Source organism: Musa acuminata, chromosome BXJ3-1 (genome assembly GCF_036884655.1).
Source record: "Musa acuminata AAA Group cultivar baxijiao chromosome BXJ3-1, Cavendish_Baxijiao_AAA, whole genome shotgun sequence".
Lineage (NCBI taxonomy): Eukaryota > Viridiplantae > Streptophyta > Magnoliopsida > Zingiberales > Musaceae > Musa > Musa acuminata.
In genome coordinates this window covers 14,447,501-14,462,923 of record NC_088349.1, presented here as the reverse complement: position 1 = coordinate 14,462,923, position 15,423 = coordinate 14,447,501, and the positions used below count along the sequence as shown (strand labels likewise).

The 15,423-nt window shown below is 36.9% G+C and overlaps 1 protein-coding gene across 5 annotated transcripts; it reads right to left on the bottom strand.

Moving 5' to 3' along the window:
* Positions 1–66: 66 nt before the first annotated feature.
* Positions 67–9,871, bottom strand: LOC135628238 (ubiquitin receptor RAD23b-like). 5 transcript variants are annotated; one of them, XM_065134822.1, is made up of 13 exons: positions 9,664–9,871; positions 8,263–8,424; positions 6,668–6,706; positions 6,512–6,594; positions 6,346–6,399; positions 4,443–4,620; positions 4,222–4,371; positions 4,078–4,143; positions 3,543–3,590; positions 3,355–3,467; positions 1,291–1,372; positions 1,100–1,215; positions 67–309 (listed from the first exon to the last, which is right to left on the bottom strand). In XM_065134822.1, the coding sequence occupies exons 1-12, from the start codon at positions 9,727–9,729 to the stop codon at positions 1,102–1,104; spliced, it is 1,155 nt and encodes a 384-aa protein (XP_064990894.1). In that variant the 5' UTR covers positions 9,730–9,871; the 3' UTR covers positions 67–309; positions 1,100–1,101. The 5 variants fall into 5 exon arrangements, with proteins under 5 accessions (XP_064990894.1, XP_064990893.1, XP_064990897.1 ...); XM_065134821.1 differs by lacking the exon at positions 67–309 and adding an exon at positions 455–749; XM_065134825.1 differs by lacking the exon at positions 67–309 and adding an exon at positions 455–749 and having other exon boundaries at positions 4,258–4,371.
* Between the last annotated feature and the right edge of the window lie 5,552 nt (positions 9,872–15,423).

Genomic DNA, 15,423 nt, shown 5'->3' with positions numbered 1-15,423 from the left:
CACATCCGACTGCAATCAGATACAGAAAGAGATTCTCTTCATGAGAGTGATCCACTTTCTGGTCACTGAAGAAATAATCAGCACATATATATAGCTTTGTAGAGTGTAGTCATTGTTATAACGGTGAAAACAGAAACCACAATGGTTAGAACAGCAGTCAGGAATAGAATAGTCTAATTAACCAACAATGTCAAGGAAATCGAGGCTTACGATTACATGAGCACCAGCAGTCTTTGGGGCATCGCTCGTCTTGAGATTTGCTAGAACAAATGCAATCTTGCGCGCAATATAGCAGCAGCACCGTTTTAGCTGGGCAAGAGTTGTGGTTTAACAATGATCAATTTGCTGTCAACGTACGTACAGATAAGATGGATTGCACTTCAAAAACATCAGAAGAGAAACATGTTCCACTGACGAAAGTCTGATCGAGCAACAAATGATGTTAAAAAAAAAGTTTAAATATCCAAAAAAGATGAGCTCATTGACTGACAACAGCATTTTACAAAAAATTAGCTGTTTAAAAAGAATATTATGAATAAGGTCTAATGTCTATGTTTGCACTACAGTTTTTCTCTGCATCCAAAGTACAATTTTTCTCTAGAGGAGTAACCAAGTGATTAAGCCTCAGTGTCTGTTAAATTAGATGACCATCCAGATTCCGGATGTTCTCCAACTTCTGCGGGATTACGTTTCACAGAGAAATCCATGTCTTTCAAAAGTTGGGTGGTGAATTGATGAATCCCAGTTCCCTTGTGCACAACACGATGAATTACTAGTAAGCACCAAAATATTGAAAGTATAAATTGTAAGCAAAAAAATGTCTTCGGTTAATTAGACTTGAAATAGTCTAGCATAAAATGTCAGGTATTGGACACTAAACATCTCCAGATACTTTAGGCTTAAAAGATGTTAGGAGCTTGGTAACTCATTAATCATACAAACAAATACAATGAATTGCTTCTTCACTAATCTTATTTCTATTGACTTAGTAGATTGCTCAGCCAAATAAAAAAATTAAGTTGATGAAGTTGATGCTTACAGATACAAGAAATTATTTAACCAGTGGATAACTTTTTTTTTTTTGAACTCTCCAAAGTACCTTCAATCTTCATCACCTGCATGCTCCAATAAATAGTTTGCTGCCAACTGCTCATTCCTGTCACACGCTAGGAATGCTTCGAGAACTCTAGCTCGGTCAAAACCCATTGCTTCAAGCTGATCATGTTTTATGTATATCAGGAGAAAATAAAAATAGCATAGAAGCATGTATAAAAGGGATGAACAACATACTCGTCCGATTGCCTCCTGCTCTTCAGCCGTCACATTTACTGTATGTTGCATCTCGTCTTCCTCAGGCTGATCAAAAAGATCCCTGAAAAAATTGCATAAGAAAACATTCGAGACTTCGGATATGGGGATTAATCGAGAAGCAGAAAAACAGACGCACATACAAGAAGCTTAATTCCTCGGCAAGTTCAACAAACATCATTACTGACTTCTAGGTAGAAAAAGACTTTTAACAAAAGAAGCTACAAAAATATGCAGATGCAAACAAGATTGCAACGTCAGCCTATAAAACAAATCCTTACACTCGAAAACCTTAGCAATTGTGAAAAAATTGCAAAACATAATTCTTTTAGTATTTTTCTTTTTCCAATGAAGTCTTTTGAAGCTTTTATGCATCTTCATTACACTAAAGCTTGAATAGTTTCTGCCAAGTTAAAAAAGTTGAAAATTTCACAAACCAAAATTATATATATATATTAGTGACAATAACTTCATTCATTTTTTATTCATTGTGTATTTGATTAAATTAGACTTGCTGATCTCAAATCACTTTAGAGCACTCCCTTCTAAGTTGAATTTCCATACCTGTGATTTAAGTCTCATAATTATTATTACCTCAAAAGAAGTTCCATGGTTTATCATCATACTCAACTATAATAAATATGCTTCTAAACCTCATGCTAATTAATAGACTCACATGACTCCAGCTCATAAGCATAAAAGTGCTTTACATAACTAAAATATATAAAAGAAGAAAAACAACCAGATATCAAAACTTGATCTTCCTAAACAGTAAAATGATCCATATAACCAAGAAGTGGAGTTTCATCAAATGGTTTAAAGAGGAAAGCGTAGCATTATTGAAAAACGATAAAGGCAAGCCTAACATTCTCTAAATAGTTCTACTCCATATATAGCTGTACTAATTGTCACCTAACCATTTTTCCGGAGATTACTTCCACCTATTAAGAGGATGAATATCATAGATGTCTCTGACACTAAATATATAAACAAAGATCAAGTCTTCCTTTTCAGTCTCCAAATTATCCCTGTACTTCTTCCATGTTGCCCCATTTTGCCATGCACCATATGAGCTCTAACTCAACCATCACTGCACACCTAAAAAATGCAGGACAGTCCACCATAATCCTCCAGGTCCTCCAGTAATGGCATCATTGTCACCCTTCTTTACAGTTGCCCTTAGTAAAAGTAGTACTGCATCTATGACTAATGATGGTACATCTAGCATTCCTTAGTTGAATGCAGAGCTTACCTGAATCTTTATCTGCAAACCACTCACACTGCCAGCTGCCATTCAAAATCTGATGGCTTGCAAGGAGATTAATTCTGAGGCCTTGTGTAAAGAGGTGTGAACTAGTGGAATCTCCAATGCTAAAGTTAGGTGGCGGTAGAGTATTGTAAATGTAAGAAAAAGATTTCTCCAAAAAAAAAACCCTTAATTTCCCCCTTCTTATAAGGTTTTTACCTTAGGAATAAACCCTATCCTCCTGCCAAATGTAAGGATGAGAATTTTACCTGAAGCAGTAGAAGAAGGCTTAGACATGGAGGCTATACAGAATGGATAGAGACCACTTGTCGAGAATGATCGGTTCTCATCAAATGACAGCTCATGTTCCCCCATCACCCATGTCTCCTCATCCTACACCATCTTGGCATTCACATCTCCACCACCATTAATGTCCATGCTAATCATATATTAACCATTTCACCTTTCTCTATTTCACCCCATTCTGTTGCCATACATTACTGTATTCTCTGTATAATCTAGAACACATAGTTTGGAGGACTCCATGTGTATTAATCATTAAACAGATACAGAAAAAAAAAACAAAAGAACAACTGACACAAGAGAAAGTGCTATTACACAAAACATATAAATACAACTTTGATAACAGTTCATGTTTTGAACCCTAGATTTAACATGTCTCAAACCACCCAATAGAACCTCCCAGACTGATATATACTATCAATATCTAGACACATATCAGTTAGAAATTGGCAATTTAAAGTAGTCATACCAACATCATGCATTATGACATGACTCACCCTTCAAGACCTTCATCAACAGGTTCATTTATTAACTGAAGAAACTCGGCATGATGCTCCTGTATTAATCTTAATAGCTGAGGGTTTTGCTTGCTGAGTTCCTGAAGCATTGGCTGCAAGCGAAGCAGTAGTTAGAAACAAGTTAGATGTAAGAAAGCTATATTTTATCTCAGATGAAACTCACTGACCTGCAAAATTTGCGGATTTGCTTGAACCATAGCTCGCAAGGCTAAGAACTACACAAAAAGAAAAGTAGTACGAAGATTTAAAATAGCAATACTGCAAAACCAACCACAAAGGTCATCTTGGTATGCTAGTAAGACCCAACCATCAATGCAATGCATATTTGTTGACTTGATTTTAAGAAGCCAATTGTCCTCGAGATAACCTAACAGCCTAAACTGAACATTTGTCGACTTCAATTTAACAACCACATACCTAATAACAACCATACTCCAGCTCTCTCTCTGCTGGACAGTCATTGCAAAGCAGAATATTCCCTGACAAATCAATTAGCTTCTATTGCACTAATAAGGAACCACCTCTGACTAATTCAGAAATTTTTTGACTGAACTTAGGTCGACTATAAGTAACAATTTCAGAAATCCATCTGAGATTAAGGACTTGAACACATTCCTAAGCTCGTGAGCCTTTTTTTGGACTCAAATTAAAAAGTTACTTAAGACTAATGTTGTGGAGTGGATTAAAATGCAATTAACAAACCTGTTGGTTGTTTCTGAGGAAGTCAAGATATCCACCTCCAGCACCCACACCAAGATCAGTATTGCCCTATTAAAAATAATTAGTTGCCTTTTAAATGCCATGCGTGCCAAATGAAGACACATGTGCAAGGGTGTGACACTAAACCTGTGGGAACATATCCAAGGGAGACGAGTTTGGTACCCCAAAGAGAGGACCTGAAGCAGCTACATCAGGTGCACTGGCTCCTTGGGGAGATGCCTGAGATGAAGAGAAAGGAGAAGCTGGAACTGCAATTTCTGCTGTTGCTGGAATACCCTGATAGCAAGATGTGAAACCATAGATTAGTAATTTGTCAGTTCTACAAAGAAGAAATATCAGCTACATACAGAATATAGGTACTCCACAGCACGCTCCGGGTTATTGTAAGCAGCACGAAGGGCAAGCAGAACTGTTTCTCTATCCCAGTTACCACCACCCATCTCCATCAATTGACTAACCATCTGCTCAAGTTTACTCTCTTCAACTGAACTGGATGCAGCTTGACCATAGGCATCAGCAGATACCCTGCATATAAATAGTTGGAACTTTATGATTTGTTGGTATTGAATTATATTTCAATGCACTGTTATAATCCAACCCAATAAAATTGTCCCATTAACTTGATAGGCATAAAACCACAGGCAAAAAATACTTGATTCCAATGCCAAGATTGGACCCCAAAAGGAAAAAACTGACTCGTTAACTAACCCCAAATATTCGAATCCAATAATAAAATCATCTAATCCTTATAACAACCACATTCACTTCTCCATTTCCAATGTGGGACTAAAATAACATACCATGCATTTAATGCATAATAAGATTTTGTTGTTAGTCACAGAATTATGAATGGTAGATTTAAATAAGGAGTTCTGATCTTACTAAATCACATGATCTTAAAAAAAAGCATCAAAACATACAATAGAAATTCACAAACAATGTTGTCTACAAGGCCCACCAGAATTAGGTTATAAACCCTCAGTCTAAAACATAAACATGGACAGGGTGTTCATACAGCATCATATGACATATTGACATGCAAACTTGTATTGTGTTAGAACATAAAAGAGAATTTGTCATGAGCAACATTCCCTATTAAGTTGGCCGACTAATATCTTCATCCAAGACTTTTCCTGCAATAAAGAACCATAAACTTAAATTTGAGGACACATTTCAGAATAGGATATCAGCTCGCTGATCATACTACAGAATAAGTGACATATTCCTTTCGGCAATAGGCTTATTTTAACACATAAGTGTCCAAATGTAATAAAATGATCTCAGTAGATTCCCAAGAAGCCTGCTTGCGTTTGATTTAACTTGTATCTCACCAAACTGGATTATTGTTTATTTTTTTCAACTAAATCAGATGCCATAGTTATCTAATATGGGTATAGTTAATTCTAAAATCAATGTACCAAAAGGACAAAATTTATGTACAAAATGCTCAAGCAAGGTGGAACATGTGACTTTATTATTAATCATTTGCCCCCTTATTAAACCAGTGGCAAGTGGTTGACATGGAGCAACATGTGCTTAGTTGAGTTTCTCTAGACCTTTGTCAGTAGTGACAAAATTATCATGAGCAAGGTAGGCTTTTAGCCTGTGGGTCATAATATTTTGGAACACAACCAGAGGGCATTCAAAATGATTCACTTATAATTGTTGGTGTATGAGATTTTCATCATCACAGGAGTTTGCCAGTTTCATGGTGTCATCATATCCTCGTGTCTTGCTGGTTCTTCTTCCCCTGTCCCCTGGATATGTTAGAATTTGATGGCTCCATGCTCCATTAAAGGTGATCGTGAAGGTGTGGAATTTGTTGTCTAGCTTACTAAGGCCTGAAACATTAAGCATGAACTGAGATATATTACTAGAAAGTGCAGAAGCATAACTTAACAGCTATAATTCAGAGTGAGCACTTTGCCTTGGTTGCTGCTATTACAAGGAGAAACCCTCGTTGTTCTTAACTTTGATCTAGAAAAAGGTTACAAAGGAATTTCATCTATGAAAACTTCTCAGAAAAGAGAACATAAGATTCTATAAATGGACATATGAAAGCACGACAGAAATACGCTTGCTTGAAATACATTTGGACAAGCAATAGTCAAATAAAAGTTCAAGCATTAACAACTTAAAAAGTATGACCCTTTGTCCTTGCAATTTTAAAAGCATGTTAAAGGATCTCCATTGATATACTTTGTATGTATTTTAGAATGATAAGAAAATCCTAATTATAAACAGACATACTGTGCATTTGGTCCTTGGGGTCCACCAGGCCCAGTTGCGGAACTCTCTAGGGCCCTGAAACAAGAAGCAACTAGTAAACAAACCAGATGACAGTGACATTGAGAGACTACAGTAACATTAGGGTGTTTATTGTTTTAGAAGAGAGAAAGTAACTCAGTACACTCACTGAGTTTGTGGCGGAGCTTGTGGTGGAACTGATGGTGGAGTCTGTTCAGCAGCGGGATGCTGGACTGTAGAAGTTGCAGAGGGCTGTCAACATAAACATTAGGTTACAACAAAAATTTGCTGATTCTCTCAAATAGGTATGTAATGTAACAAATACCTGCGCAGATGATGCTCCACCAACACCTGCAGCTTTACTCTGAAAATTATTTAAGCAACAGATGCATTAAAAATCACAAAAGGAAAAAGATATTACCTACCACAGATGATGCAAGTCCATAAATAGTATAAACATGACAAATATAAGTCGAATCACGTAACCTTAAATTTAGATCTTCATAACAATTGCAATTTATGCTTAGGTAGCCAAAAACCAGAAGTGCAGAAGAAAGGAACTCTTGAAGAATGGTAAGAGTAAAGATTAGAATAGTATAAGAAATAGTTATCTAATGTCAAATATACTATATTAAAATTTTAAAATCTTCAGTTTCTATTAAATAGGCTAATAAAAATTTGAAGTGGGAAGACAGAAAAATGGGCATATACTGTGTCATCCACAGCATATTCACAAACATGCAGAAGAAAGTGATGGGAATTATATATAGCTGACTTCTTCAAATAACTAGTTGAATGTTGTATGACATCTAAAACTCATATTAATACATAATATAACTAATAACACAACAACAACAAAGTCGTAAATCCCAACTATTTCGGACTTGCAATATTCCAAAAGATTACATGAAAGAGTTTTTGAGGATGCCTAGGCAAACATTGAAATTTGGAAAAGAGAGGAATCCAGCTTATTCTTGTACATATTAATTCCCAGACTCAGGTCCCCATCATGTCTTCTAGAACAACAATCACAAACATAAACTGAAACATCAATAAAGCAAACAGAACCCATACAGGAGATACACACCAATCTAAGATGAGATATCAAATGTTTTCCAGCTGCACTTTATATAGATCTGGGACTGTCAAATTGAGGGTACCAAATATTTGAAGATATTGGTAAATATACTTAGATTACGAAATCTATGACGAAAACCAGTTGGCAGGTAGCCAATTTAAGAAATGCTAGTGATACAACAAGGGAATAGTAAGAAAGAATAATGCTATAACTTTTCACAACTGAGAACGAACCAGAATGGATATTAATACCTAATAGTTAATCTTGAAAAAGCTTACCACCAGAACTCATAGTAGCTGACATATATAAATCACATAACAATGATCTGCTATTAATGGGATTATAGATTGTGCCATCTGGGCATTTAACACTTCCAGAGAAAAGAAATGAATAACATCCCATTTTCTCATGGTGAAGTGTCCTACATAGTGAACATGACAAATCGATATAGGTTTGCACATCGTTAACATTTGCAAACTAATTAAAAATACCCAACAGCAAAAAACAGTAAATGGAAAAGGTTATGTAAGCTAATGTAGCAACACGCTAACCAACTATGAGTTTTTGCTTTCTAAAAGATAGCAAAGTGCCAATACTACCAAATAAAATCTGAAACACCATGAATTCTCAAGTTCCTCACTTTCTTTAATATTTTTCTAGTAACAAGCAAACCTCCCAATGAGAATACACTTTTTTAATATAAGCTAAAAAATGTAAAAGCTCAAGTTACAACATTAAAGAACAGCCAAACTAATTTTGGATTTATATTATCAAAGTTCAACATCTGTTCTAAACTATTTATGCAATTCAAAACATTTTCCTGTCAAATAACTTGTGAATACCTTACTAAGCATGACAACTAGAAAACCATTTTCATTAACTTTGTTATCTTCCAGTGTAGTTTCATCTTTCAAAACTTTTCCATTGTGAATCAGCAATTGTTGCCCCCATGGATAATTGTCTTTTCCTTGTACATGCTCGATATTTTTCTTCACGGCCATAATCTGTGATACAAGAAAAAAACATGCTATCAGGTATCAACAAACTACTAGATGACAAAGATGCTGAACATAAAAAATAGCTATAACCTAATCAAGTATTATATTTAAATCTACAAGTCAAATTATATAATGTCATGTCAAAATAATATCAACTAAAAACAAACATTGTTTTCACAAAATCATTCAATCATGCAAGACTTGATCACGGTATTCTTTTTTTCTATGAAAAAAATATAAAGAAGACTAAAACTGAGCCCCATAGCAGAGCATATTCTTCCTTCTAACTTATAAAACGAGTATAAAACAAGCATCTAGCTTCAGAGTCCAAACTATTGGAAACTGCACAGGCCAGTTCTCCTTCCAAAAAAATTTAAATTTACAGACCTAGAAGAATTGGCTAACCAATTAGCCGCACTATTTACTTCCCTATACACATGCACAGTTTTGGCTTCTACAAATTTAGACATCAACCGCTGAAGGTCTTCTAAAATGCTCCAGGCCCACCATGGAGGCTTGGTTTATAGCAGAACATATTCAATGTACAAAAAGTATATGCAGAGTTGATAGAACCTAATAATTCTTAACCAAAATCGAATAAAAGTCTACATGTCCTAGTAAAAGTCATCAATCTAAACAAGGAGTAACCAACAGATCAACTGCTAGTAACAGAAAATTACATGCTATTTTCTTCTGTCTGAAACTACAATTTCTTTCATCCATGCCTCGCATAGTACACAGATCAAGTTGAGAATCAGTTCCAAGGAGGTCGCGAGAGAGTGTATCCAATAAAGTTCATTTCACATAAACACTTAACATAAATAACTAATTTACAAAAAAATATATTCAGTGGGAAAAAAAAAGACTACTCCATCAAAAACTAATTATGTTAAAAATGGTCTGTTCATCATACAACCACATAAAACTCAAGAAATCAACGGATTCCTAATCCGATATACGTAAACTCTGACATGAAATCAAGGAGAGAAAAAACGACAACGTACTTCATCTCTCAAAATCAGAAAACAGGAGCAAAACGTGAAGTGATCTAAGGAGAGGATCAAGACCAAGCAATGCCCCCCATCAAGGAGAGAAAAAACGACAACGTACTTCATCTCTCAAAATCAGAAAACAGGAGCAAAACGTGAAGTGATCTAAGGAGAGGATCAAGAACCAAGATGCCCCCCAGCGAAGAACAGAACAAATCAAAAGTAGAGGAGTGTTTCGGTAAGCGCGGGAGTCTACCGTGTCGTTGGGCTGAACCTGGATTTCGAATTGGGTGCCCTTGAGCGTCTTCACCGTTAGCTTCATCGCGCTCGAATCCCTTGTTCGCCGCTGCCTAGATTCAGTGCAAATATTTCTCCTTCTCCCGAGAGCGACGACCGGTCGAAGGAGAGGAGTGGAACCCTAATGCGCGCAGAAGAATGACCGGAAAAGGAACAGAAGTAGAGACAGAGGGCGACCGAGAGAGTAAATAAAGGTTCAGGCTCAACGTCTACCTGCCTTCTGCTTTTTATGTGGGACCCACAGATTCCTGTCAATCACACGACGGTAATAAATATGAGTAACGTGGAAACGGGTGGAAAAGGTATCGCTTTTTTTCGATCTTTTTTGTCGCACGTTTTTGTTGCACCCTTCCGCGATTCGTCTCGGAGACGTCATGCGGCGGGTGTTAACGTGACTCGGGTTCATGACGTGACATTGCCGGCCCATCGACCCGAACCGTGGTCTGGGTTTGATTCGGCCTTTCTCTTGACGAACAGTCGAGACGCCGTCAAATGACTTCAAAATAAATACGACATTTACGCTTGCCAAACATATATTTTTATTATAGATAATTAAATTAAATTATTTTAGATATTATGATTTAAGGTATACTGTACAAATTTTGAAGTGAAGGCATGGCGGGAGTACATCTTGCCGTCCGTCAACGCGGGACCTCAAACCCCCCTCATTTATAGATCATAGTGAAAGAAATAAAAACTATAATATTTTTCAAGATTATGCATAAATTTTGTTGATGCTAATAATAGAAAGAGTTATGGCTATACTATACAGTAATTCTTAATTATCCAAGACTCTTAGTGAGCATCATCGTACTATTATGATAATATATGAGAAGGCAAAGAGTTTGAGCCATATCGTACTATTATGATAATATATATATATATATATATTATTAGATATTAATAGGATTTGGTAAGAGACACATTTGTATATAGTTTTGGGTTTAAACTTAAATGAGGTCATATATCATAAGCACATCTTAAAGTACACGGATCTTGTATGAAGTGAATACATACTTTTATTTTATGAATCTCTAATTAGTCCTTCTAAAAGGAAAGTATTTGACATTTATGTAAGGATTTATACTTGTTTCTATTATATGTATGGAGTGAACTCGTACCTTTATTTTATGGATCTCTAATTATGGTTCTTCTAGAAGGAAAGTATTTGACATTTATGTAAGGATTTATATTTGTTTCTATCATATGGATCTCCATCCATTACTTTATCCAAGTACGGACACTTATCTCTCTCGTATAGATTCCTACTCACTTCTTTTTAGAAAGGAGACATGGCACTCATTCAAGATAAATTTATCCTTATAAAAATACTATAAACTTTATATTTTTAGAGTTAATGAATGAATGAATTATAGGTTAGTTTGTTAAGACTATAGATACTATAAACCTCACAAAACCCATCAATCTAGCTTAAATTAATATTAAACTTGAGACTATGGAAGATTGTCTAGTTCATTATGAAAAATACTATCAAACATTTGAAGAGCACTTAGATTGTCACCTAGCTGAATGGATCATCTCGATAATAATTTAACTTTTAGACCTTCATAAAATCCACTATAACCCAGATGATCTAAGGAATATATTGCACCTTATGAAGGACCTCTACATGTATCCTATAATAGTGAGGTAGATTGAGAGAATAAATAACTCGATTTAAAACACTCATAAAATGTACCTAGACTTATGTACCAAGATGATGAGGATGACATTATCCGTAGGATTAAGTTAACTCTACCTGATAGAAATCATGATGCTCGAGTATTCTTAGATTGATTAGTAGTTATGGACCAATACTTTGATTGATGCTTGATGTCAAGAACTATAGAGTTAAACTTGCTTACATTATGTTAATTGTTTCAGCCTAACTATATTGAATTAGTATAAGATGACATTTAGGGTTAGAGAAAAAATATATGCCTCCTTATAATAGGAACCAACTCATGAAGTAATTAAGCACTATATGCCAAGTCTCTAGAATTTCTAATTACATGACTTGTTTTGATAACCTCATGGTCCGAGTGAAATTAATGAATAATCTACTTTTGTAATAACTAGATATCTCATTAGCCTATGATAGAACATTCAACATGAAAAAACCCATTGGCTTATAATAGTTAGATATCTCCTTAGAGATTGTCTTCCACAAGACTCTTCAAGTTGAATAATACCTTAGGAATATTTCCATATGACCTAGTATCTTCTCATCTAAACAAGATAATAAGGGCAAGCCTATTATTGTTGAGAATGTTGAATCTATTTTGATAATAAAATCAATTGATAAGTTTGTGATCTAATATACACTTTGAGTGACGCAAGACTAGTTTCGATCATAGAGAGATAATTTGACTAAAGTAGAAAGAATCAATGTTGGGTTGAAGTGAAACATGCCAAATGATTGGATATCGAGCCGAATGATCAATCGACATATCGGCAGAAGGCTTCGTGCCATGAATTCAGGCATCGAGCCAAGAAGATCAAAAATTACGCCAAGGAGATTGGATGTTGTAGGAAGACAACATACCGTTTGAGCAATATGTCGAAGGAGAGGACAATGCGCCGAAGGGTCGGATGAAGCGCCAGATGAACCAATGACATGTTAGACAATATGTGATTAGTGCTTTGTAATAATTATCTAGATCAAAGTAGTTTTTAGTTCTAATTAGGTTGGTTTATAATGTAATTAGGTCAACTCAATTAGGGGCTAACTAGGCTCGAATTGGGGTTGTTTTGGGTCAAGTGGGAGCCCATTCAGTGACCCATAGCCAGACTAGGCGGTGGTACCACCCAAACACAATCCTCGGACTATGTCAGGTGGTGGTACTACCCAGTTGTCACGGACTTAACTAGAGTTTCCTAAGTCGTGAGGTACCATCGAGGCAAAGTCACAGACTTAGCTAGAGTTGCCTAAGTCGTGAAGCACCCTTGCGCCAACTCTTTAGATTAAGCTAAGATTGCTTAAGTCATGAGGCATTCTTACGACATATACGTCCACAAAAGGTCAGCCTAGTTGCAACCTCCTACAAGTCCTAAAGGACCTGTAAAATAGAAAGTTGATTAGATTGAAAACGAGCGACGGGCAAGTCTCGATGTCTCACGAAGAGGGAAGCTTTACAAGCAATTCAGTGAGCACTTTGAGTGCAAAAGAGAAAAGAGAGGAAGGAGAAAATAAGAACTTTAGAAGGTACAACAAACAGTTGCAAGTCCACAAACAACTACGCACCAGGTGTCGGGCGCGAAGGCAAGTTCCCGTCAAGTTAACGTGTAAACTTATGAAGATTGTTCAACACCCAACTATATACCGAAGCCCCATCCAACCCTCTACCATCTGGGGAGTTCTAGGGTGCCAAGATGGCTGACGTTTCGCGTGTAGCTATGATTTGCAAAGAATAAGATGTGGCATACGAAAACATAACCATTTTGGGGTAGTTCAGCCTAGCGCGGTAAGAGATTGCACTGTAGCACTACAAATTATCGTTGCTTATATTTTCAAGCAAAAACACATAAAACCAAGGCAAAATATACTACCATGTCTCTATATAAGTATGCAAAAGTGACGAACGGGTTGTTGAATGAAGTTGTTGCGGTTGCACGATGACCGTTTGTGACATTCTCCCCCACTTAAATTGTCGACGCCCATTGATGCTTGTTAGTAGTTGTTGACAACTGCTTCTTCATGTCGTAGGGCATCTTCGAGCTCCCAACTAGCTTCAATTCAGGGAAGCTTTCACCACTTCACTAAGTACTCGATCTACTCAGCTCTATTAGGTAGCTTTATTTTGTGATCCGCTAAAATGGTTTCAACTCGCTTCTTATATGAGGCTTTGGTGGGGGGTAGCCAAGTTGGAACACTTCATGAAGTATCTTACGAATCTCAGTGGTAGGCTTTCAAGTTGCTGGCATGAAAAACATTGTGAATTTTGAGCCACGCTGGCAATTGCAACTTATAGGAGATGTTGCCCACCCTATTGATAATTAGAATGAGCCCTTCATACTTATGCACCAATCCTTTATATACTTTATGCCCAAAGAATTGGAGTGATGTTGGTTGGAGCTTCACCAATACCAAATCGTCGACTGTGGTCGCCTTCCTAAGTCTGCCCACTTCTTCATCTTTTTGGCCATCTTCTCCATGTAAGCCCACATAATATCTATATTTCGGTGTCATTCTTTTGCAAAGTGATATGCTGATAAACTATTCCCAATATACCCGATAGCCAAGGTGTGAGGAGTCGACGGCTATTATCCTATAATGATCTCGAACGGGCTCTTATTGGACGTAGAGCTCCGTTGCAAGTTATAGGATAGTTGGGCTATGTCCAACAGCTTCACCTAATCTCATTCGTTGGCACTCACATAGTGCCGAAGATATTGCTCAAGGAGCGAGTTTATCATTTCGGTTTGGCTATCTGTCTGAGGGTGGAGGCTTATGGAGAAGTATAACTTATACCCTAATAATTTGAATAGCTCGATCCAGAACTGTCCTAGGAACCAAGCATCTTGATCACTGGTGATATTGTGTAGGACTCCCCAATACTTTACAACATTCTTCATCATCAGTTTGGCCGCCTCCTTTGCTAAATATTATAGAGGTGCAATAATGAAAATTGTATACTTAAAAAATCGTTCGATCATCATAAGTATTGATCTAAGTCCCTATACCACTGGCAAGCTTGATATGAAGTCCAAGGAAATGCTCTCCCACGATCTTTTTGGTACGAGCAACGACTCCAAATGTCTCACTAGCTTCTGCTGCTCAACCTTATCTTGTTGGTAAGTAAGGCACGTTCGAACATATTCTTCCACATCAGTCTCAATCTTTGGTCAGTAGAAGGTGTTAGGATCAAGAGCGGCATTAAGAGGGGGGGGGGGGTGTTGTGAATTAGTGCAGTGGAAAATTCTTTGATTTCGTAGAAACTTCGTCTCGATTCAAATCGTTTCAGAAAGATGTTGAACTTTAAAACTTTCGTAAGAATGTAAGGAGAAGCTCAAGGAGGTTTGCAGTAAAGTAAATTATACAAAAGGAAAAGAAAACTATAATTTAGAGTGGTTCGATCAATGAGACCTATATCCACTTTAGATTCCTCCTCCGTCGAGATCACCGGCGTCCACTATGGGCCTTCCTTCAATGGGCGAAGGCCAACCACCTTTTACAGCTCTTTCTCATTTTGTCGGGTTTAGGAGACAACCCTTACAAGTCTCACTCCTCTTTCTTAGAAGGTTACAAGCCTAAGAGATGCAAGGAGGAGAACTCTTGTTACTTTTACAATATTTTAAAACTCAAGAACTCAAGATTATGCTAATGCTTTCATGCCCAGCAGAAAAGGGTGGGGTATTTATAGGCTCCAATGAATTCAAAAATGGAGCCAAAAAGTGTTTCATCCTAGATTTTCGGGGTACTGGCGGTACCACGGCCATTATTGGGCAGTACCACCACCTGACACCTGACACTAGGCGGTACCACCATCCAGACAACCTGGGAGACTGGGTCTCCCAAGCGGTGCCATCGCCAGCCATGTTTTCAGAGGCTGAATGGGTTATTCAATCCGACCCAATTTAGCCCTGTTTAGGGCTCAGTTGGCCCCTAACTAAGTTAGTGGGATTACCTCCTAATTCTAACTCAATTCATGGACTAAATATAATATTTAAGATAATTTGACAAAGCATATTGTTCCGGTATATCAATTGCTCTTCCGGC

What these genes read in the sequence shown, in the direction of transcription:
- LOC135628238 (XM_065134822.1), bottom strand. Translation starts at nt 9,729, where the DNA reads ATGAAGCTAACGGTGAAGACGCTCAAGGGCACCCAATTCGAAATCCAG. An exon ending in TAGTTGTCATGCTTAGTAAG is followed by an intron (nt 6,707 to 8,262) that starts GTATTCACAAGT and finishes AATAATTTTCAG; the next exon opens with AGTAAAGCTGCAGGTGTTGG. An exon ending in AGCAGGAGGCAATCGGACGA is followed by an intron (nt 1,216 to 1,290) that starts GTATGTTGTTCA and finishes AAACATGATCAG; the next exon opens with CTTGAAGCAATGGGTTTTGA.